This window comes from Cynocephalus volans, chromosome 2 (assembly GCF_027409185.1).
Source record: "Cynocephalus volans isolate mCynVol1 chromosome 2, mCynVol1.pri, whole genome shotgun sequence".
Taxonomy (NCBI): Eukaryota; Metazoa; Chordata; class Mammalia; order Dermoptera; family Cynocephalidae; genus Cynocephalus; species Cynocephalus volans.
The window spans coordinates 117067748-117092043 of NC_084461.1; the positions used below are offsets into that span (position 1 = coordinate 117067748).

Genomic DNA, 24296 nt, shown 5'->3' on the forward strand with positions numbered 1-24296 from the left:
CTCCTGTTTCATGAGTATGTTCTAATCCATAATAAATTTTAAGAAAAAGCCAATTTTTTTAGAGTAAGAAAAAAAATGGAGGTTCAAAGACAAAGCAGGAAACTATAACATTCCAGTGTCAGAAAGCGTATAGGAAGAACTTATTTAAAATAGCTAGATAATAAATATATTATTCAATTATAATCTTTACAAAATACGATGAAAACAAATACTGTATAAGACTGGCAAAATCATGCAGTAGTAGACACACCTGTTCCCCATCACTGTCTTCACTGCTGCTTAGTTTTAAGTCATCTTTTAATGTACTAGAGGGAAAAGGCAGAAGGGATTATTATTTTTGTAATAGTTTATCATGGCATGCCAGAGTATTAAATATTTACCAATAATTCTAGAAATAATCATTGTGGTAGCCAAAGATTTAAAGAAAAAACGAAAAACAAACAAATAAACAAAAAAAACCCAGTTAAAAGAAAACTAAGAAAAAACCAGCCAAAGATTTAAAAAAAAAAACAATTAAGTCTTACTCTGTCTGGTTTGGTTCATATTCAGTAAAAACTGAGAAAGGAGGAATTTAAACATTTCATAAGCTCTAACCTCTCCATGAGTAAAATACTCATCTTTTCTAATTAAACAAAAGCCACTTTCTATAAACTCCCATACTCACTTCTGTTATCACTAACTTTTCTCTAATTACACACATACACATATTATTAAAACAAATTATCATCATCATACCCAACAGTCCACTAGAGAGATATTAACTCCTAAAAAGAAGGAAGATAAAATGAAAGCATCAAGAATTCTTTCTTTGTCCCCAATGCTCCATGAAGAGAGATGTGTACAACTGTTGGCAATTGCGTAATTGTGAAAACTAGAAGAACACAATTTCCAAAGACAAAGTTCTAGTTCATAAATGCCTTGTGAACTAGACAAGTGCCCTATGTAGAAGTAACAATTTTGAGTAAGAGCTTTGACTATATAGCAGAAATGACCATATATGAATCTTTAAAACTCCAGGTTCCAAATCTTCCTTGATCAGAATTCAACTCAATTAAAACACACACACAAATGCTACAAACTGATAGTCTCTGGAATTTGTTTTTGAAAGTAAGATTAGAGATTTAAATTTTCCTTAAGGCCATAAAATCAAAACCATTAAACTTAAAATCTGAGTAACAACTCACCATACACTCCTTGTCTTTTTACAGGGGAAGAAAATTTAATTAAAAGCCTAGGGAAAACTGCAACTAGAAAAATGTTTAATTTCTCATTATCGGTAGTTTAAATACCTTTCTTCTTAAAATTTCATGAAAGTCTCCAATCAGTGGGAAGAAAATCTTCTTTCACTACAATAACCTACATTTCTAAATCTGACCCCCAAGTTCAAAGTATTACATAAAGAATCACCTTGAAATCAAAGTAACCAGATGATCATAGATTTACGTAAGTGTTTAAAGACTGGCTCAATTAAGTGGGATGGCGTAAAAGTTTTCTTTTGGACAAGGGCTTAGTGCATCTCTGTGACTGATTTCCTGTAAGGAAATGTACTTACTCTGAATTCTCGGAGTCCTTATGATTTAATAATGGCAGTCAATGAACCTGTTTACATATGTAAATATGTCAAAGTTTTTACCAGATTGTGCAAGGTCCTGCATGTTTCTGTTCCCTCCACAACCAAAGTGATATGCACGTATGTGGTGGGCACGCATCGGTTCTTTACATATAAATAAATATGATAAATAGGATCATAATTTGAATTCTTCAACATGGTGGGGAGACTTCTTGTATTCACATATTTTCATTTTCACTCAGTCTCTCTGTGTTCAGCTGAAGCGGCTACCAGATTATTACACTGAGGCTGAGGTTATCACAGTATAGTTGTGGCTATGGCATAGAGAGCTGGCAATGTGGCCACAGTTTCTTTAGAATTTGTTTTAATCACAGAGTTAACTTGTGGTTTCAGAAATTCAGAAGTTCATTCTTTAAGCTGGAGTTTATTATCACGCATCATACCACCCTATTACATTTTGATATATATTCCTGGTTCTGCCTACAAAATAAAAACAGGAAAACTTAAAGACAGTACAAACTTTGTTGTTTTAATACACTACATTTGTTGGTTAAATGGAGGGCTTACTAAGAAGAATTCTGTCTTTTTTATGATTTCTTTATTAAATACAAACTATGAACACATACACAAACACAAAAACTCTCACGCTTCTGAGAGATGAGAAAAAATTGTGATCTCAGAGCAAGGGTAGGCAAACTACGGCCCACAAGCCAAATCCAGCACACCACCTGTTTTTGTAAAGAAAGTTTTATTGGAACACAGCCACACCCATGGTCTATGGCTACTTTCATACTACAATGGCAGACTTGAGTAGACAGGACAGAGACCATGTGGCTTTGAAAGCATAAAATATTTCACTATCTAGCCTTTAATGTAAAAGTTTGCTTAATCCTTCCTTAAAAGATTAATATGTCTAAGTTTGTTCAAAATAGCCAGATATTACTATTACAGATAACTTTTAGCAAAAACTCCCCCCCAAAACAACACCCCCCCCAAATTAAACTTATTAAGCAATAAACTTACGATTTAGACTGGTGCCCATTTGAAGTCTTAGAAGAAGGATTGTATCTTTCTAAAACAAAAGGAATGCAGAAATGAGCAACTGAAGTATAGTTATTTAGATCGTAAAATATCCAGGTAAAATATCTACTCTCAAATAAATATAAACTAAAACAATGAGATATAATTCTCATCCATCAAATTGGCAACACTTTAAAGTCCAATAATATTAGATACTGGTGAGTACAGGGTAAATAGGCACATTGATATGCTGTTGGTGAGACTGTAAACTCATACAATCTTTTTGGAGGGTAATCTGGTAAAATTATCTTATCAATACTGCAACTGTACTGCTACTGACCTAGCAATTCCAAACAAAAGAAATTTACAGGTATATCTGGATGAACACACACACACACACACACACACACACACACACACACACACACACACACACACACACACACACACACACACAATAGCATGGTTTGCAACAGCAAAAACTAGAAATTAAATGTCCATCGCAACAGGGGACTAGTTAAACAAAGTGTGGTACTTCCATATAATATAACCCAATTTTAATGTTAAAAAGAATGAGCTAGAGCTTTATACTGATATAGAAATAGCTCTAAAAATAAAGTGGAAAACACAAGGTAATAAAGAGTAGATGTAGTTTATGATCCCACTTACTTTGGGGAGAGAAAATGTAAATAAACTTTCTGGCCTACAGCTAGCCATTTTCTGCATATCAACAATGTCAGGTCCTTTTTCCCAGTAACTAAAGTTTCAAGACAGAGCTAAGAAATGGATATACAGATAAAGTCTAACATTAAAAGAGATATTCTTCTAGTTTCATCTGTTTGCATTAAGAGTACTAAAGCCAACAAACTAAGGATCAAAAAATTACAGATTTTCATCTCCTCAAATACCTTGCCACCAGTACAAGTCTACTTCACTTAAAAAGTTATTATTCTTGGCAGAAAGATTATCTGTTTTGTTACAGAGCTATACGGTGAAGCCTAGACATTTGCAATGGTTCTTGACCTCACCACCATCAATCTACACAGCTACCACCTTTTGGAACGGTGTCTGAATTCCTAAAGGCTATCTTCACCTCAAGCTCTTCTGAGAGGTCAAGAGAGTGGAAGTGAAGGAGGGTGTAGAATTTCTACCCAGATCAGAAGACCCAGGAAGAATAAATAGGGAATGAAGAGGTATAGGAAAAGAAGAGCCATGATCAGCTAAAATGATCCCTTCTTGCCCAGAATTTTACCATCACAGAACCAACTATCTTCATCAAAGAGGTGGAAAGACATGAGAATGGTTCTTGGGTTTATGAGATGCCTATCAAAGTGAATTCATGAACTTGCAAATATTAGTTCAAATACTTAACACAAAGTTTATTTTGATCTTCAATGACCTACAGTTCTTGATTTTTTTAAGCATATCAAGATTCAGTTCAACCCATTACTACTCATCAGATCATAAAAATTAGCATAAGACGTGCAAAATAATTATTAAAGCAATATATGGTATGACTATGAGAACTGAACGCTCAATAAAAAACTTAATTTGAAAACCAAGAGGAAAAGAAATACTTACTTTGTTCTCCAGGACCAAAATTGGACTGCTGAGATTCCTAAGAAAAAAGAATATAAAGATATATAAAGTGAAATTAAGAGAAAGATTCATTAGTGAAAAATGCTTCAAATTATATAAAAATGCTGCAAGTACATAATTGAAAAAGCACCAAAAGAATGTAATGGTCCCATCTGTCAGCCTGGGCAATCTTGTGGTCAATAATGGATTTTCCTAGAGCTGAACACAAAATGCATTAAACTGCCTAAAAGTCTTTCTTTATCATTCCTTTCTTTCTGCAGCATCCATGGCACTCATAACTTAATTCAGAGCCCTGGAGAGAAAATAATTTCAATTTAAGATTCTTGGTCTTAAGAAACTGCTTAACTTTTTTAAAAAAAAAGTTAATACTATAAACAGTAAGCTAGGTGAAAATAGCTGTATATACTATATACATTCAAAATATACCACTTTTATGGACTGAAAAAACCCCACATAGATTCCCATGTCATTTTACTCCCCCCTTCTCCCTGCTCTTGAGGAAGTGACTATCATATGCTTCTCTGTAAACCTTATAACAGCATAGCACCTGGCACTCAGGAAGCCAAAATGTCTCCATAGTAAAAGAAACATGGATTTCCAGACTCAACTCTTAAGACCAGAACAGCTGTTTCATATGTGCAAATTGTGCATTTTTCTAGGTTAAGTTTGTGGTACAAAATGTAGTACTAAAATTACACAAACATCCATAAAAGCCTACTGAAAAATAAGCCTAACCTTCCTTTAATGACAAAATTATCTGTGAAAGAGCAATCCAAACAGTAAGAAAGCTAAAATATAGTTTTGCTGTTAAAAATAAAAATACATCTATGAGAGGTCTTCAAAAAGTTCATGAAAATATTCCTATTATCTTTTAATTCCATTTTTCCACAAACTTATGAAGTACCCTCGTATAGTTAACTGATTTTCAAGAAGGATGCCAAGACCATTCAATAGGGAAAAGAACAGACTTTTTGACAAATGGCTCTGGGACAACTAAATAGCCATAGGCAAAAGAATGAAGCTGAACATTTACACTGTACATATATAAAAGAATTAACTCAAAATGGATCAAAGATCTAACTGTAAATTCTGATGCTATAAAACTCTTAGAAAAAAAATAGTGCCAAATCTTAATGACCTTGGACTTGGCAAAGAATTCTTATATATGACCCCAAAAGAATGAGACACACACACAAAATAGATAAACTGGACTTTATCAAAATTAAGAACTGTTGTGTTCAAAGGGCACCATCCAGAAAGAGAAAAGACAACTCACAGAATGGGAGAAAAGATCTGTAAATCACGTATCAGATAAGGGACTGAAATCTACAATATATAAAGAGCTCTTCCAATTAAATGATAATAAAACAACCCAATTAAAAACTGAGAAAAGAATCTGAATAGACATTTCTCTAAAGAAGATATATAAATGGCAAATAAACACAAAAAGATGTCTGACATCACTTGTCATCAGGGAAATACAAATCAAACCCATAATGAGATACCACTTCACACCCACTAGGATGACTAGAATCAAAAAGACAGATCAAACAAGTGTTGCTAAAGTGTGGAGAAATATGAACTCTGGTGGTAATATAAAATGGTGCAGCTGCTTTGGAAACTTTTTGTTAGTTCCTCAAATGGTTAAACACAGAGTTATCACATGATCCAACAATTCTACTCTTAGTATATAACCAAACAAAATGAAAACATACATATCCACACAAACACTTCTACACAAATATTTACAGCAGCATTATTTATAATACCCCAAAAGTGGAAAGAACTCAAATGTCCTTTAGCTTATGAATGTATAAACAAAATGTGATAATATATCCAAACAATGGAATATTATTTGGCCATAAAAAGGAATGAAGTGCTGATACATGCCACAACTTGAAAGAACCTTGAAAACATTAAGCTATGTGAAAGAATCCAGTCACAAAAGATCATGTATTAAATGATTCCATTTATATGAAATGTCTAGAATAGGGAAATCTATAGAGATAGGTAGGTTAGTGGGGTTGCTTAGGGCTGGGAGGGAGGACAGAAGGAAAAGGGGATGATAGTGATAGAGTATGGAGTTTCTTTTTCAAGTGATAAAAATATTCTAAAATTGATTGTACTGATGGCTGCACGAATCTATAAATATACTCAAAACCATTCAATTGTATTCTGTAAATGGGGGAAATACATGGTATAAGTGAATTATATTGAAATAACAGTTTAAAAAATTGTAAACAGAGCAGTGGCCAAGAGGTCACTTTGCAAATTGTGTTAAAAATGAAGGCTCCTCCACCCTCTTGAACTACTTATTGTTTTATACTCATTTACTTGGTTAAATGGACTAAAAGCTAATAGCCCAAGCTTCCAAGAAATCTTTGACTCCTTTCTCTAGCCTCTGAGAAGTCAGTTGGTCACCAAATACTACTGGATTCTGTCTCTAAAACACCCACTAAATGCAACACCATCTCTTCTCTATCTACATTGTAAAGACTTCAGGTTTTCATCTTTTTTCACCTACAATGACCATCTAATGGAATCTTCTTGGCTCTAGTCTCTCTCACTCAACTACAACCTCTAGTTTACCTTTCTAAAGCCTAAGTTTAGTATGTGTTATCAACACTCTTATCTTTTTATAGTACCTCCGATGGCTCTTTGTTTTTTCCTAGGGATGAAACCCAAACTCTTTGGCATCACATTCACTCATATATCTAAGTACTGGGAAAACAGAATGATAAGCAAAAATAGACAAGGGCCTTGCCTTCATGGAGCTTAACATCTATTTGAATAATGTCAATAATGACTATCTTTGCAACTACTCATGCAAATAAAGGTAAATGGTAATTCTGATCAGTACAATGAAGGGTAAATACATAATTATGTAGAGCTTATAATTGTGTGTGTGTGTGTGTGTGTGTGTGTGAGAGAGAGAGAGAGAGATAGAGAGAGAGAATGTGAAGACCATCTTGGCTATTAAATGGAGAAAAGCTTCGAGAAAACTAGAATGGAAGTAAAGATATCTTACTAGGAGGTTACTGCAATGGTACAAGTAGGAGACGACTATAATTTAAACAAGTTGGTCTCCAAGCTTTTTGATCATGCACTCTATTCTCAAGAAATTTTTCCACTTATATCTCCAAAATGTGTATACTGTATGTATTACTACTTGACTAATCTACATGTTATATAAGATTAAAATACTGAGATTTTAAATGGCTAAAATAAAAGTGAAATAATATTTTTAGAATAATTTAAAAATTCTATTTATTAAAAACAGCAAAACCTTTCTTATACACACAAATATAGTGCTTCAAAGGCCTGCCACTAATTTTGGCTTATTTTGATATTTGGTTTCACTGGATGTCACAAAGACATACTTATACACATGGAAGAAGTCCTATGTTTACTAAACCATGATACCAAATTTTCAATCCTACACCTTAACTATAAAAAGGTTTCCACTGAAGTTGAGCTAGACTTCATGTTCCCTGATGTAAATCAGTTCTGCAGAAAAATGAATGAAAAGGCCATGTTCTAATATTTTTAGCAAATAGGTCCAAAAACCCACTGAATTTAGAAAATTCTGTTTCCAAGTCTTTGAAGTTTGCACAAATGACAGTCATTGTGGTTTTTGTCAACAAAAGTAAAAAATAATGATGACAACATGATTTTTTAAATGTTGTTTTCCTAGCATGAGTATTTTTAAGAAAGTAGTTACTTTTTCATTCATTGTTAAAAAATCATCTTTACTCTGAGATGACAAGAGGGTTTAAAAAAAAATGCTATGAAAGGATCTGGCATACACATATGTGCGCATGTGTGAGAAAGAGAGAGAGGTAACTCATTTTTAAGTGAGATAACTCTGCTGTCATGAAACAAGTAACAAGTGAACTTCTATGTTAGTGTAAAAGATATTCAGGATTATTCCCCATTTCATTACAAAACATTGTAATGAACATAATTTTATAAGCAAGTTAAAGATATTCCACAGAATTTGACACTTCTGGCTTCAACATCATTGCTGCAACACTGCAACTAGGCATAAACTGCACTTGTAATGCCATTGATCTTGCCTTACCCTGGGCTCTTTTTTGTAATTCCTGTTAAAGCAGCCACTATAGTCATCCCTTGATAACCACAGGAGGTTGGTTCCAGAACCTCCTGTGGATACCAAAATCCACAGATGCTCAAGCCCCTGAAATCACATGGCACAGTATTAGCATATAACCTATACAATCTTCCTGTATACTTTAAGATTACTTATAATACCTAATACAATGTAAATAGCTGTTATACTGCGTTGTTTAGGAAATGATGACAAGGGAAAAAAGGTCTGTATATGTATACATATTTTTCCATATATTTTCGATCTGTGATTGGTTGAATTAAACAGATGCGGAACCCATGGATACAGAGGACCGACTGTACATCAGTACTACTATATGGAGGGGGAGGGAACAGGGAGAGGAAATGGTGGGGTGGGGAGAAGATGTGGAGGGAGATGAAGCACCCAAGAGGTGCCAGGTAAAGAAGAACAGGGTACAAAGAGAAGTCAACTCAGGTCTAAGCCTGATACATACAACTATGCACACAATTAAATACTAATGTATAATTCCTTTTTCTTTCTTTTGGATTATTTTATTTCCACAACCAAATGTTTGGCATACTGAGACAAAATGCATTTCTTCTTTTGTATTTCCTTATAGTACCAGCGAAATGCCTGAAAAACTTTTAACAATAGAGGTAAAGATAGAGGAGAAAAATGAGCAGTCAGAGAAACAAAGCAAATCTGAATGAGCAATATACAAAGGGAAACAAAAAAGAAATAGGTTAAAATAATATTCGATGCTTACGAGAAGCCCAGTGAAGATGGGAAATGAAAAACATTAATTGGATTTGCCAAAATGGGCCACTGGTGATCTTAATAAAAATGGTTTCTGGTGGGGTATTAAGAATGGAAGCAAGATCAGATTGGACTGAGCTGAGGAATAAGTGGAGGAAAGAAAACAGCAAATATGAGCCAATCTTTAATAAGTTTAACTCTAAAGAGAAGGAGTAGACATGGAATAGAGGAATTGAATTGTTGCTGTTTTTACATGGAACAAATTCAAGGATGTTTAAGTGAATAATATAGATACACTAAACTAGCTCCCCAAATACATTCCTAAATTTAACTTCCTACCACTTGTTACCCGCAAAATGCTCTTTCGGACCTGTCAATGGATGAAGTCCTCTCTGATGTGCTCTTATCTTTCCATATCGTGCTGGCACTTCTATACTTCTTGTTCAAACTTCAGTTGGGGTCACCACCTCTAGGATGCTATCCCCAAATTCTAGCCTAACAACTTTCTCCCTTTTCTGTTCTCTCATTGGACCTGGTCCATATGGCTACTGAACAAGGAGAATAAGTGCTGGTTAAAGCTTCATATAAAGCTTTAAGCTTTACAAATAAAGTTGTATCCACTGAAAATTCAGAGAATAAGATGAGCTATCTATCTGTAAGAGCAACCCAACCTAAGCAGTAATCGGTAAGTAGCTGAGTTGTCTAAGAAAACATTAAAAATCTAAACACAGTTGTCTGAGTATGTATCTCCAAATTCAATCAATAAACACTTACTGAACAGCTACTAGGTGCCAGAAACTATTCCAGTTATTGGCACATACTATACTCCTTTCTCCTTTAAATACACTTCTTAGTTAGAGCAGGGACAACACCTGAATTGTACAATGTTACACCTGCAGCACCCAGAACTCTACTAGAGGTTGTTCCAAACATATGTTGAATAAGTGTAGTCAAAAGCTTTAATATTCTCTAAACTATCACTGGAAAATCTACCAAGCTATCCCCAATTATATTCATATACTCTGCTTTCCTCCTATGGCAAAGAATGACCTAGTTGTGCTCTACTCTACAGCTACTCTTCTCTACTTGGTCACTGAATCTCAACCCCTCTTGTAAAGATTTCCTAAGGTTAGCTTCTCCCTTTTCCATGTATCATTTGTTTTTCTCTTTTTACTAAATCATTATGATCAGCATATAAATATGATAAAATATCTTTAAAAAAATGCTCCCCTGACATCGCCATACCATTCTTGGCACTACCACATTTCTCTGCTCCCTTTGACAGAAAAATGCTTCAAGAGATTATCTTCTTTTATATACAATCAGCTTCCTACTAAAAATGTTTGTCATCAATAAAGAATAAACTGTCAAACCTAATGCCTTAATAACATACTAGAAACTTAATAAGTATCTATTTAATAAATAAATGCATAAACATATCAGATTTTTAGAGATGAAAGCTGTAATGTCTGAGATCAAAAATATATTAAATGCATTAACAGCAGATTAGACATTGCAGAAAAAAAGATTAGTAATCCTGAAGATACAGCAATAGAAACTGTCCACAACACAGCAACAAAAGATAAGACTGAAAAAAGTGAACAGAGCATATGTGGGTTGTGGGATAATTTCAAGGGTGTCTAATATAGATGTAATCAGAGTCACTAAAGAAGAGGAGAAAAGTGTGTGTATGCTGGAGGCAGGAGCGGCGATACAGAAAAAAATCTTGAGTAAGTCATAGCAAAAGTTTCCCAAATTTGGAAACTATAAACCCAAAATTCAAAGAAGCTCACCAAACCCCAAGCAGAAAGATGAGGAGAACTACACCAGGACACACCATAACTGAACGGATTAAAATCAGGGATAAAGACAAAAAGAATCTTAAAAGTAGCCAGAAAAAAAAGACACATTACATACATACAAAGAAAGAAAGAAATGAATGACAACAAAGTACATTATGGGAAACAATGCAAGCCAGAGGACAGGTAACATCTTCAACCTAGAATTCTATACTCAGCTAAAATATCTTAAAAACAAAAAATGGAAAGGTACAATAAAGATAATTTATTTCAGATGTGCAGCTGACAAGTACTAAAAGAAATATTTAAGGAAGTCCTCTAGGTAGAAGGAAAATGATAACATAGGAATCTGAATGAATATAAAGGAATGGAGAGCAACAGAAATTGAAACTACGTGGGGAAATATTTTTAAAGGACTTTTTTTCTTATATTTAAATCTCCTTAAAATATAATAGACTGTTTAAATAAAAAATAGTAATGATATTGGAGCATTTTAAATTTATGTGAGAGTAAAATATTTGCAACAATAATACAAAGGCTGGGAGGGGAGAAATGGAAGCATAATGACAAAGAGTTTTTATACAATAGAAAAGAACACAATAATATTACTTGAAGATAGACTCTGATAAGTTAAATATATACTCTACAAATCCTGAAGCAAACATTAAATCACACAACTGTTATAGCTAAAAGAAAAAAGAATAAAGATCTGATGAGATAAGTAGAAATCAAAAAGATTCAAACCCAACTGTATCAATAATCACTTTAAATATAAATGGTCTAAACACCGCGGTTAAAGCAGAGAGTATCAGATTGGATTTAAAAGCTAAATAAAATTATATGCTACCTACAAGGAATGCATTTTAAATATAAGGGTACAAACAGGTTAAAAGTATAAGGTTAGAAAAAGGTATACCATGCTAATATTAATTAAAAGAAAGTTGAAGTGGTCATATTAATATCAGATAAAATAAATTTTATAGCAAAGAATATTATCAGAATTAAAAGGGGTCATTTCATAATAAAAATAGCTCAATTCATTAAGAGTTAAGAACAATCCTAAATGTTTATGCAACTAAAAACAGAGCTTGAAAAAGCATGAAACAAGAACAAACAGAGAAATCCAAAATTATAGTTGGAGATTAACTATAACTCTTAATAACTGATAGAACAAACAGAATTAAAGTGAGTAAGAACATAGAAAATTTGTATAACACTATAAATCAACTTGTCCTAACTGACATTCACAGGACATACCACTCAACAACAGCAGAATATAAATGCTTTTGAAGTGTACACAAAACATTTACCAAAAGAGACAATATTTTGGACAATGAAATGTCTCAATTAATCTAAAAGCATTGAAGTCACATCAAGTACACTTTCTGACCACAATGGAATTAAACCACAAATCAGTAACAGAAAATATGTGGAACATTAATAGCACTAAAAACCTATCATAGAAAATAAGAAAATCTCTCAATTCAATGACCTTAGCCTCCACCTCAAGAAATTTTTTAAAAAGAACAAATCAAAATAAAAGAAAGTGGATCAGAAAAAGTAAAAGATCAGGATGGAAACTAATTCATTAAAAAGAAAAACAACAGAGAAAAATAGCAGATCTCGTTCTTGGAGAAGATCAATAAAACTGACAATCTCTAGCCAGAGCAATCAGGCAAAAGAGAAGAAACAAATTACCAGCATCAGGAATAAAAGAATTGTTATCACAACAGATATTAAATGTACAAATGAAAATGTATGAAAAACTTATACCAAGAAATTTGATTCCTCTGGCATTCACAGATAAAATGGACAAATTCTTTGAAAGATACAAACTACCAAAGCTCATTCAAGGAGAAACAGATAACATGAGTAGCCCTATATTTTTTAAAGAAATCTAACTTTACTTAAAAACCATCTCACAAAGAAAACTCACATCCAGAATTCATCACTGGAGAATTCTAACAAACATTTATGGAAGAAATAATACCAATACTACACAAACTATTTCAGAAAACAGAAGAGGAGTGAATTATGTCCCATCTCATTTTATAAGGCCAGCATTACTCTGATACCAAAAGAAGGCAATGATACAAGAAAAGAAAATTAGAGACCAAGATCCCTCAGGAACATACACATAAAAATTCAAAAATACTTCTTTTTGAAAATCAAATTCAACACTGTATAAAGCAGATAATACATAATGACCAAGTGGAGTTTATACCAGGAGAATAATATTGATTTAAAATTCAAAAATTAACCAATGTTATTCACCATATAACAGAACAAAAAAGAAAAATCTTACAATCATATCAACAGACTCAAAAAAAGTATTCAACAAAATCCAAAATTCAGTCCTAATAAGCTCTTAAGCAAGTAGGAATACAAGGGAATTTCTTCAACTTAATAAATGACATCGATGAAAAACCCACAGCTAACATCACACTTAATGGTAAAAGACTGAATACTTTCCCCTCTATGATCAAAAATAAGGCAGGAATGTCTACTTGTACCACTTCCATTCAACACTATACTAGATGTTCTAGCCAGTGCAATAAAGCAAGAATATGAAATGAAGCATCCAGCTTGAAACAAAAGTTTTATTCATAAATGACGTGATCTAAGTAGAAAACTCTATATGGTATCTATAAAAATGCAACTAAAATTAAGCAAACTTAGCAAGGTTGCAAGATAAAAGATAAAATTACATATCAAATGTATTTCTATCAACTAGCAAGGAAAAATCAGATACTGAAAGTTTTTTATAGAATTCCATTATAATAGCATTAAAAAATGAAATACTTAGAGATAATGCTGACAAAAGATGTGCAAAACAATACTGAAAGAAATTAAATCAGACCTGAATGAAGAGAAATAAGTGCTCATGGGTGAGAACTATATTCATAAGATGTCAGTTCTCCCCAAATTCCTCCATAGATCCTATGCAAACCCTATCAAAATTCCAGAAGGCTTTCATGTTGAAATTGACAACTTGGTTCTAAAATTTATATTAAAATGCTTATGAAAATGGAAAGGGCCTAGAAAAATCAAAACAACTTTGAAAAATAATTAAAAATATAATTAAATATAATTCAAATATAATAAAATATAAATAAAGGATTTATATTACCATAGCTTTATAATAAGTCTTAAAGTCAGATAATCAAGACAGGGTGTATGACCATACAGACAAAGAGATAAATGAAACAGAACAAAGTCAGAAATCCACCACGCATATATGGTCAACTGCAACTGCAAAGGCAATTCTATGCAGAGAAAAAAGTCATTTAAATAAATATGCTGGATTAAATGGATATATACATACAAAAAAATGAACTTCATTTCCTATCTTGTCACAATATACAAAAATTAGCTTAAATGGACCACAGACCTAAAAGTGAAACCTAAACCTAAAAAGTCAAGTAAAAAATCTAGAAGAATTTGGATGAGACAAAGATTTCTTAGATATCAAAAACATGATCTGTAAAAGAAAAAATTGATGAAGTGAACTTCATCAAAATTAATAACTTCTGCTCTTGGAAGGACACTTAAGAGAATAAAAAGGCAAACAACAGACCAGGAAGAAAATTTGGAAGTCACATGTCTCATAATGAACTTATATGCAGAAAACATAACTCCTGAAACGCAATAATAAGATGACAACAATCCAATAAAAAATGGGCAAAAGATGCAAACAGACACTGCACCAAAGATGATAAACAGATGGCAAATAAGTACACAAAAAGATGCTCAACATCATTTGTCCCTAGAGTAATGTAAATTGAAATCACAATTGCTCTCTAAAGTTTAAAGAGAATGACCATATCAAGCATTAGTAAGGATGTGGAACAACTGGAACTCTCATATTCTACTGTAGGAATATTAAGTGGTTCAACTACTTTGGAAAACAGTATGACAGTTTTTTAAAAAGTTTAATACACACCTACCATATCCAATCACTCCACTCACAAATATTTTTTTTAGCAGCTGGCCAGTACAGAGATCTTACCCAGAACCCTGGTGTTATCAGCACCAACTGAGCTGTGGCTAACCAGTCAGCCCACTCATAAATATCTACAAATAAAATTAAAGTCTATGTTCAAACAAAGACTTGTACATGAATGTTCACATCATCTTCATTTTTAATAACGATAAACTGGAAGCAACCCAAATGTCCATCAATATGTGAATGGATAAACAAATTGTAGTATAATTATAAAATTGAATACTACACTAACAATAAAAAGTCTATACATGCAATGATATGGATGAATCTCATAATAATTATGCTGAAAGAAGCCAGAACAAAAAAGACAGTACATATAGAATCATTCCATTTATATAAAATTCTTGAAAATACAAAATTAATCTACAGTGACAGAAATCAGATTAGTGGTTGCCTGGGGATGGGAGGAACAGGGAATGGAAGGAAAACAGCATTATAAAGGATCATAAAGAAACTTTTGGGAGTGATTGATATGTTTATTATCGACAGAGTTTAGGCATGTTGTCCTCCCCAAACTCATGTGGAAATCTAATCCCCAATGTGGCAGTGTTGGGAGCTGTTTGAGTCACGGGGGCAGATCTCTCATGAATGGATTGATGTTTTCCCTGGAGGGTGGGGTTAGTGAGTGAGTTTTTGCTCTATTAGTTTCCATGAGAGCTGGTTGTTTAACAGACCCTGGCACCTCCCACCTCTCTCTCTTGCTTCCTCTCACCATGTGATCTACTTGTACCTGCCTGCTGCTTTCCACCATGAGTAGAAGCAGCCTGAGGCCTGTGTCAGATGCAGCTGTCCCAGAATCATGAGCCAAATAAACCCCTGTTCTTTATAAATTACCCAGTCTCAGGCCAGCCCATGGCTCACTTGGGAGAGTGTGGTGTTGATAACACCAAGGCCACGGGTTCAGATCCCTATATAGGGATGGCCGGTTAGCTCACTTAGGAGAACATGATGCTGACAAAACCAAGTCAAGGGTTAAGATCCCCTTACCGGTCATCTTTTTAAAATAAATAAATAAATACATAAATTACCCAGTCTCAGGTATTCTGTTATAACAACACAAAAATGGACTAAAACAGTTATCTTGCTTGTAGTGGTGTTTTATAGGTGTACACATGTCAAAACTTATCAAAATGTATACTTTAAATATATATCATTTACTGAATGTCAATTAATCATCAATAAAACTATATAAAAAAGATATGTGACTAAAAATTTTTAAATAATATGTTGTGAGGTTTATAACATAGATAAGTAACATGTATAATAACAACACAGGGAATAAGAAGAGAGAAATGAAGTTATACTGCTGTAAAGCAATTAAGCTATATGTGAAATAATATATTATTTTAATATATATGTGGTGTGTTGCAATGTAAATTGTAAACCCTAGGGCAAGTCCCCACCCCCAGACGTCTGGAAGACTCACATCTCCCATTTCATTCATTTATTTATTTTTTCTTTTCCACAGTTGGTCAGCATGGAGATCCAAAGTCTTGACCTTGATGTTATACAGCATGCTCTAAAGCTAACCAGCGAGCCCCCAATTTCAAAACTTACTATGAAGCTGCAGTACTCAAGACAGTGTGGTACTGACATAAGGAAATATGTACATATCAATGAAAGAGAATTGAAAGTCCAGAAATACACTCTCACATTTATGGTCAACTGATTTTCGACAAGGGTCGAAATACAAATCGATGAGAAAAGAATAATCTTTTCAACAAATGGTGTAGAGACAACAGGATATGCACATGCAAAAGAATGAATTTGGACCTTCTACCTCACTCCACAGACAAAAATTAACTCAAAGTGGATCAAAGACCTAACTGTAAGAGTTAAATGATAAAACTCTTAGAAGAAAACAGGTGTAAATCTTTGTTATCTTGGATTATGTAATCGTTCCTTAGGTATGACACCAAAAGCACAAGCAACAACAACAAAATAAACTGAATTTCATCAAAATTAAAAACCTTTGTGTTTGAAAGAACATCAAGAAAGCAAAAAACCCCCACAGAATCGGAGATTTTTGCAAATCATGTATCTGATAATGAACTGGTTTCTAGCATATAAAGAACTCCTATAACTCAATAATAAAAAGACAATTCAATTTAAAAATGAGCAAAAGATCTGAACAGATGTTTCTCCAAATAAGATATATAAAGGCCAATAAGCACATAAAAAGATTCTCAGCATGGTCCACCATCAGAGAATTGCAAATCAAAACCATAACAACATACCACTTCACACCCACTAAAATGGCTCTAATCAAAAAGAAAGACAAGTTAGCCATGATGTGGAGAAAAGTGGAACTCTTGTAATACTGCTGGTGGGAATGTAAAATGGAGCAGCCACTCTGGAAATCATCTGGTAGTTCCTCAAGTGATTAAACAGTTACCATATGATACAGCAGTTTCACTCCTAGGTATATAGTCAAGAGAACTAACTAGTTATATACCAATTCTATGCAGTGTAGAAGCATTATTCTTAATAGCCAAAAAAGGGGAAAAACCAAAATTCATTAACTGATGGATAAACAAAATGTGATATATACATACAATGAAATATATTCAGCCATTAAAAGGAATGAAGTACTGACACATGCTAAACATGGATGAACTTTGAAACACCACTGATGGAGTTTGGATGTGCTGTTCCCTCCAAAACTCATGTGGAAATTTGATCTCCAAGTGGCAGTGTTGGAAACTGATTGAGTTATGGGGGCGGATCCCTTATGAAAGGATTAATTATCTCCCTGGGGGAGGAGAGAGTAATGAGTGAGTTCTTGCTCTATTAGTTCCTGCGAGAGCTTGTTGTTTATAGGACCCTGGCACATCCCCTCTCTCTTGCTTCCTCTCGTCATGTGATCTGCTTGTACTTGCTGGCTGCCTGCCACTTTCTGCCATGAGTAGAAATAGCTTGAGGCCCATGCCAGATGCAGCTGTCCCAGAATCGTAAGCCAAATAAACCTCTTTCCTTTATAAATTACCCAGTCTCAGGTAATTCTGTTATAGCAACACAAAATGGACTAAAACAACCATGCTAAGTGAAAGAATCCAGTCACAAAAGACCACACAGTGTATAATTCCATTTATAATAAAATGTCCAGAACAGACAAATCTATACAGAAAGGACATAAACTCGTGGTTGCCAGGAACTAGGAAAGGAAGGTTTGGAAGATATGAAAGGGTAACTGCTAAAGGATACAGGGTTTATTTTGAATTGATGAAAATGTTCTAAAATAATTGTGGTGATGGTTGCACAATTCTGTAAATGTACTAAGAACCAATGAGTGAACTGTACATTTTAAATGGGTGAATTATATGGTACGTATATTATATCTCAATAAAACTATTACCAAAAAAAGTAGGTACTAGCCGGAATAATGAAGTTATGTTCAAAGTCTTCTGATAAACTGAAGCTTTAATTTTACAACTAACTCCCCCCCAAACAAAAACAAAACAGAGGTATAGGTATTAAGTAATATTGTACAGGAGATAAAATGGGATATTAGAAAATAATTATTTAATCCAAAAGAATCCCAAGAAATGGAACAAAGAAACAAAGAACTGATGGGACAAACAGAAAACAAATAGCAAAACAGTATATTTAAACCTAATAACAGTGATAATTACATCAAAATGAAATGATTTAAACACTCGAAGATTAAATACCAGAAATGGGCAGGCTGGATAAAAAAGCAAGACCCAAATACATACTGCCTATAAGAAGCCTACTTTAAATACAGAGGCTCAATAAATAAATTAATTAAATAATAAATAAATAAATAAATAAAAAGCAAGACCCAAATACATACTGCCTATAAGAAACCTACTTTAAATACAGAGGCACAATAAATAAATTTAAAAATAACAAACAAACAAACAAACAAGTAAATAAATAAGGCACCAATATATTAAAAGAATGGAAAATGGTAAACCAGGCTAACAATAAGTTAAAAAAAAGCTGAAGTAAGTATACGAATATCAGACGAAGTAGACCTCAGAAAAGCAGAGAAAAGGACATCTCACAATGAAAAAAATAATCAATTTGAAAGACAAAGCAATCTTAAATTGTGTATGTACTTAAAGGCAAAGTTTCAAAATATACGAACCAAAAACTGACAAATCTTTCTGAGGTGAAATGAGACAAATCTACAAATACAGATGCAGATGTCAAAACTTTTCTCAGTAACTGATGGAACAAGTAGACAGAAAGTCAGTAAAAATGCAGATATAGATGATTAATCACTCTCAACCAAGTTGATCTGAGATACATAGAACACATTGTGTCTAGTGCACATGAAATAGCCACCGATAGAGATCATATAGGGGGCCATAAAACAAATTTCAATAAATTTTAAAAGACTGAAATTATATAGCATATATTTTCTAGCAAGAACATAAATTTAGAAACTGAATGCGAAATGATAAATGAAAATCCTCGAATACTTGAAAATAAAAACACATACTTCTAAATAAGTCATAGATTAAAGAGGTCACATAGGAAATCAGAAAATCCTTTAAACTGAATATAACAAAACATCAAAATTTGTGGGATACACCTAAAGCAGGGCTTAGAGTAAAACTGACAGTTTTACATACTTATATTAGAAAACAAGAAATGTTTACAATCAATGATCTAAGTTTCTACCTTAACAAGTTAGAAGAAAAGCAAATGAAAATTGAAATAAAGAAAGAAGAAAAGAATCACAATAAAAGCAGAAATCAAAGAAATATAAAACAGAAAAAAAGCCCAGAAGATGGTTCTTGGAAACCATCTATACAATTCTAGATAGACTAAACTATCTATACAATTCTAGCTAACCCTCTAGCTAGACTGATCAAGGAAAAATAGAAAGAGAAAACACAAATCACCAATATCCAGAAAAAAATTGACTTCACTACAGATCCTATAGACATTAAAAGAATATTATAAATAATTTTATGCCCATAAATTTGACTCTTTACATGAAATGAACAAATTACTAAAGCTCACACAAGAAGGAATAGAAAATCTGAATAGCCTTCTATTAAAGAAATTGAATTTGAATTTGTACTTAAAAACCTTCCAATAAGAACACTATATGACCAGATAGCTTCTAAGCTGAATTCTAATAAACACTCAAGGAAGAATTAATACTAATATGCCACAAACTATTTCAGAAAATAGAGATAAAGGGAATATTTCCCTGCTCCTTTAAGAGGCCAGTACTAGCTGATACCAAAACCAAAGATATCATATGAAAATCTCAAACAGGCTTCCCCAACCGCACCAAAAAAAAAAAAAAGAAAGAAAAAGCCAAAAGATTTAAACAGACATTTCAAAAAGAAGATATATGAATGGCCAATAAGCACATTCAGTTTCACCAGTCATCAGGGAAATAAAAATTAAAACCAAAATGGTATTTCTCTGTCTACATGCCCAGTAAAATGGCTAAAACTAAACAGACTGACAATACCAAATGGAGGCAAGGATGTAGAACTGGAACTACGTACATTGCTGGGGGGTGGGGTTGGGGTAAGTTAAAAGTGTGGTACAACCACTTTGGAAAATAATTTTCAAACAGTTATTATAAACTTAACATGCACTTAACCATATGGCTCAGCAATTCTACTTTTTATCACATGACCCAGTATTTACCTGAGAGAAAAGAAAACTTAAGTCCACACAAAGAAACAAATGAATGTTAATTGATGTTTATTCTTAACAGCCTAAATGTGGGAACAATACAAATGTTCATCAACAGATGACTGGAGAAACAAATTCTGGTATTTTAATACAACAGAAAACTAACTAGGAATAAAAGGAAAAACTACTGATACACCTAAGAACATGGAAGAATTCCGAAAGCACATGCTGAACAATAGAAGGCAGACATATGAAAGAAGTATACAATGTATGGATTCTGTTTATATAAAATTCTAGAAAAAGCAAAACTTTTCTATACAGACATAAAACAGATCATTAATTGTGTAGGACCAGTGGCGGGAGTGAGGTGGACTACAAAGTAACATGAAGGAATTTTGGGGGGATGGAAATGTTCTAATTCTTGATTAGGGTGGTGGTTACACAGGTACATACATCTATCAAAACTCAAACTGTATGTTAAATATAGCTACATTTTGTAAATGTAAATAATGTTTATTTAAAAAGCCAAATGAGTGGTATGATACACATATAGACAGAAAGTTATAGCTCTACCTCACATTATTCACAAAAATAAAATGGACTATAGATACACATAAAAAACAAAATTAAAACCACATTAAAAGAAAAACAAGAAGGTATATTTATGATCCTCAGGAAAGAAAAGCCTTCTTTAACAAGACACATGAAAAAATGCTCAATTTCACTCAGCATCCAGGAAATGCAAATCAAGACCACTTTGAGATATCATCTCACTCCAATTAGGATGGCTAATATCCAAAAGACTGAGAATGATAAGTGCTGGAGAGGTTGCAGAGAAACAGGAACTCTCATACACCGTTGGTGGGGCTGCAAAATGGTGCAGCTTTTATGGAAAATGGTATGGAGGCTCCTCAAACAATTACATATAGATCTACCATATGACCCAGCTATTCCACTGTTGGGAATATACCCAGAGGAATGGAAATCATCATGTCGAAGGGATACCTGTACTCCAATGTTTATTGCAGCTCTATTAACAATAACCAAGAGTTGGAACCAGCCCAAATGTCCATCATCAGATGAGTAGATAAGGAAAATGTGGTATATCTATACAATAGAGTACTTACTCTGCTATAAAAAAGAAGGAAATACTACCATTCGCAACAACATGGATGGACTTAGAGAAAATTATATTAAGTGAAACAAGTCAGGCACAGAAAGAGAAATACCACATGTTCTCACTTATTTGTAGGAGCTATAAACAAACAAACAAACAAACAAACACAAATAAAGGGTGAGGGGGAAGAAAACACAACAATCACAAAAATTCCTTGAACTTTTTAAGTCAAGTGAACTTATATGATGTGGGGGGGAGGAGAGGAACAGGTAAAAGGGCATGAAAATCAACTACAATGTATATTGAAAAGTAAAATAAAATTTAAAAATAAAAATAATAATAAAAAAAAAGCAAAAGCTATAAAGAAAGAGAAGGATATATGTGGGGCCTTCGAAAAGTTCATGGAAAGATTTGTATTATCTTTCAATTTCATTTTTCCATCAACTTTTTGAAGTAGTTTCAGATTTTATTCATGAAAATTAAAACCTTTGAGACCATAAAACTTTTTTGACAAGAATCTAACTGGTATTTACAGGATATATAAGAAATTATTAGAATCCAGAATTCAAACAAAACAACATGAAACAAAAAAAGAAGCCTTCCTAAAACTCATTAGATAAAAGATGAAACCCAAAGGGCAGTAGGAATAGGCAAATTCATCCATACAGAAATCAAATAGGTGGTAAATATGTAAAGATGAACCTCAGCAGCAATCTAAAAACAGAATTCCATTTTTCACTCAAAAGATTAGTGTTTAATAATATCAAATGGTGGTGTGCATGTGAGGAATAATAGGTAATGCAAATGGGAGTATGGACTGGTACAAATCTTGTAACTATAGAAGGAATTTGAGAGTATATATTAAATAAATACGCTCAATACTCAGCGATTCTACTTCTTGCTTTTTACCCTAAAGAAACTCACACACACACAAGAAGGCAGGAACAAAGATATCCACTAAAGAAATGTATAAAGAAATGTTTGTAGAACAAAGATATCTACTAAAGAAATGTTTGTAGAAAATTTGGTACCAACTTAAATACCAAAGAAAAATGGCTAAATAAACTAGGACACATTTATACTATGGATGCAGTTAAAAGAAATGAAATATGTAATAACATGGAAAAGTCTCCAAGACCTACTGCTGACTGATTAAAGATACAGAACAATGGGGGCTGGCTGGTTAGCTCACTTGGGAGAGTGTGGTGCTGATAACACCATGGTCAAGGGTTCGGATCCCCATAGCAGCCAGCTGCCAAAACAAAAATAGATAAATAAAGATACAGAACAATATATCTGTGCAGAAATAAAATAAATGAGAAAATGCTTATTTGTAATGATTACACATATATGTATATAAATGCATGTAAAAAGACTTGCAAAGGTACATATGAAAAGAGCTGTGGTGAGATAAAGAGGGCAGAATTGGGGAAAGGCTATTATTAGGGGTCCTGATCAAACTTACAAAAGGACAATGTATTTTTATGTTATTTATATAAGTATAAATTAATGTTTAAAAAAACTGCTGATTTTAGATGAGCTTAGAACTGTTGTCTGAGGATCCTCTTTCCATAGGACATAGGTATGATTGCTATGTCCTATGGAAAGGAGTTCCTTAGACAATGGCTTGAGAAGCCCTTACCACCTCTGGCCTAAAATACCATAATCATTTTCAATAAACATCAATGCCTTTTAAGACTCTCACCCATATTGCCTTCAAAGCTTTCTCAAGCACTTTTCAATCCGAGATGCTCTTGATTCCATTACCCTGTTTAGTTTTCTTCACAGCAATTGTCACTATGTGAACTTATCTATTTATTCACTTATTTATTGTCTGTCTCCCACTAAAATGGGAACGGCAAGACAATGAATTCATATGATCTTAGTCGAGCCATTTAGAGTTTTCTTACAGTATCAAAGACACATTTGATTTACTTACCTTCGTTGGAAAAGGAAATTTGGAAGGTTCTGTTTTGCATGGAGTATGAATAGCCGTTAGAGGGGGAGGCCATGAATGCGTCATCTCCTGAAACGTAATTATTACAGTTTGTTTTCAACCAGATCAAGGATAAAAATTATACAGCTAAAAACCAGATTTGTATTTATAAATACTGGTTTCATGATTGCTCCTCCAAAATTATACATATTTAGTCAATAAATATTAATTAAGCACAACTGTGTGCAAAAGCACTACGGGGTAGGTAATAGGAAGATAAATAATAAATACTCCCTGGCTTCAAGGAATTTACAGTTAGGATGATGAGACCTGTGAATAGTTACAGAATCAGCCTGTAATCAAATACAAGGCACATAATAAAATACTACTAAGGAAGAGCTTGCTGTTGGAGTGGGAGGAAGAGGATAATGATAAAGGAAAACAGCTAACATTTACTGTGTACCTTTAATGGGCCAGACACTATGCTAAGTGATTAACATGTCTGTTACTCATTTAGCACTCACAATGACAATTATGAGGTAGATACCATTATTATGCTAACTCTGTTTAGGATAAAACTGATGCAAAGGTTAAGTTATTTATTCAAGGTCAAACATTAAGTAACAAACACAGAATTTGATTCTAAGAAGTCTGGCTACAAAGTCCATGCACTAATAGGTCATATGAGGAAATCAGAAAAGAGACTTCAATGAGAAGGAAAAGAGACAAGCAAGGCCCTACGTCTGATTTCATTCGATGTCTTCTGTCTAAACAT

The 24296-nt window shown here is 33.3% G+C and overlaps 1 protein-coding gene across 2 annotated transcripts in view; it reads right to left on the reverse strand.

The window, feature by feature from the left end:
* The window catches only part of AFF4 (ALF transcription elongation factor 4), an 80074-nt gene that overhangs the window by 21873 nt on the left and 33905 nt on the right, over window positions 1-24296 (reverse strand). The window contains exons 5-8 of one of the 2 annotated variants that reach the window (XM_063088127.1): window positions 23525-23611; window positions 4172-4208; window positions 2594-2642; window positions 251-305 (exon numbers count right to left, since the gene is read on the reverse strand). In XM_063088127.1, the coding sequence (XP_062944197.1) occupies window positions 251-305; window positions 2594-2642; window positions 4172-4208; window positions 23525-23611 (228 nt within the window). The remainder of the gene's footprint in view (window positions 1-250; window positions 306-2593; window positions 2643-4171; window positions 4209-23524; window positions 23612-24296) is intronic. The other variant, XM_063088128.1, reaches the window with a different exon arrangement.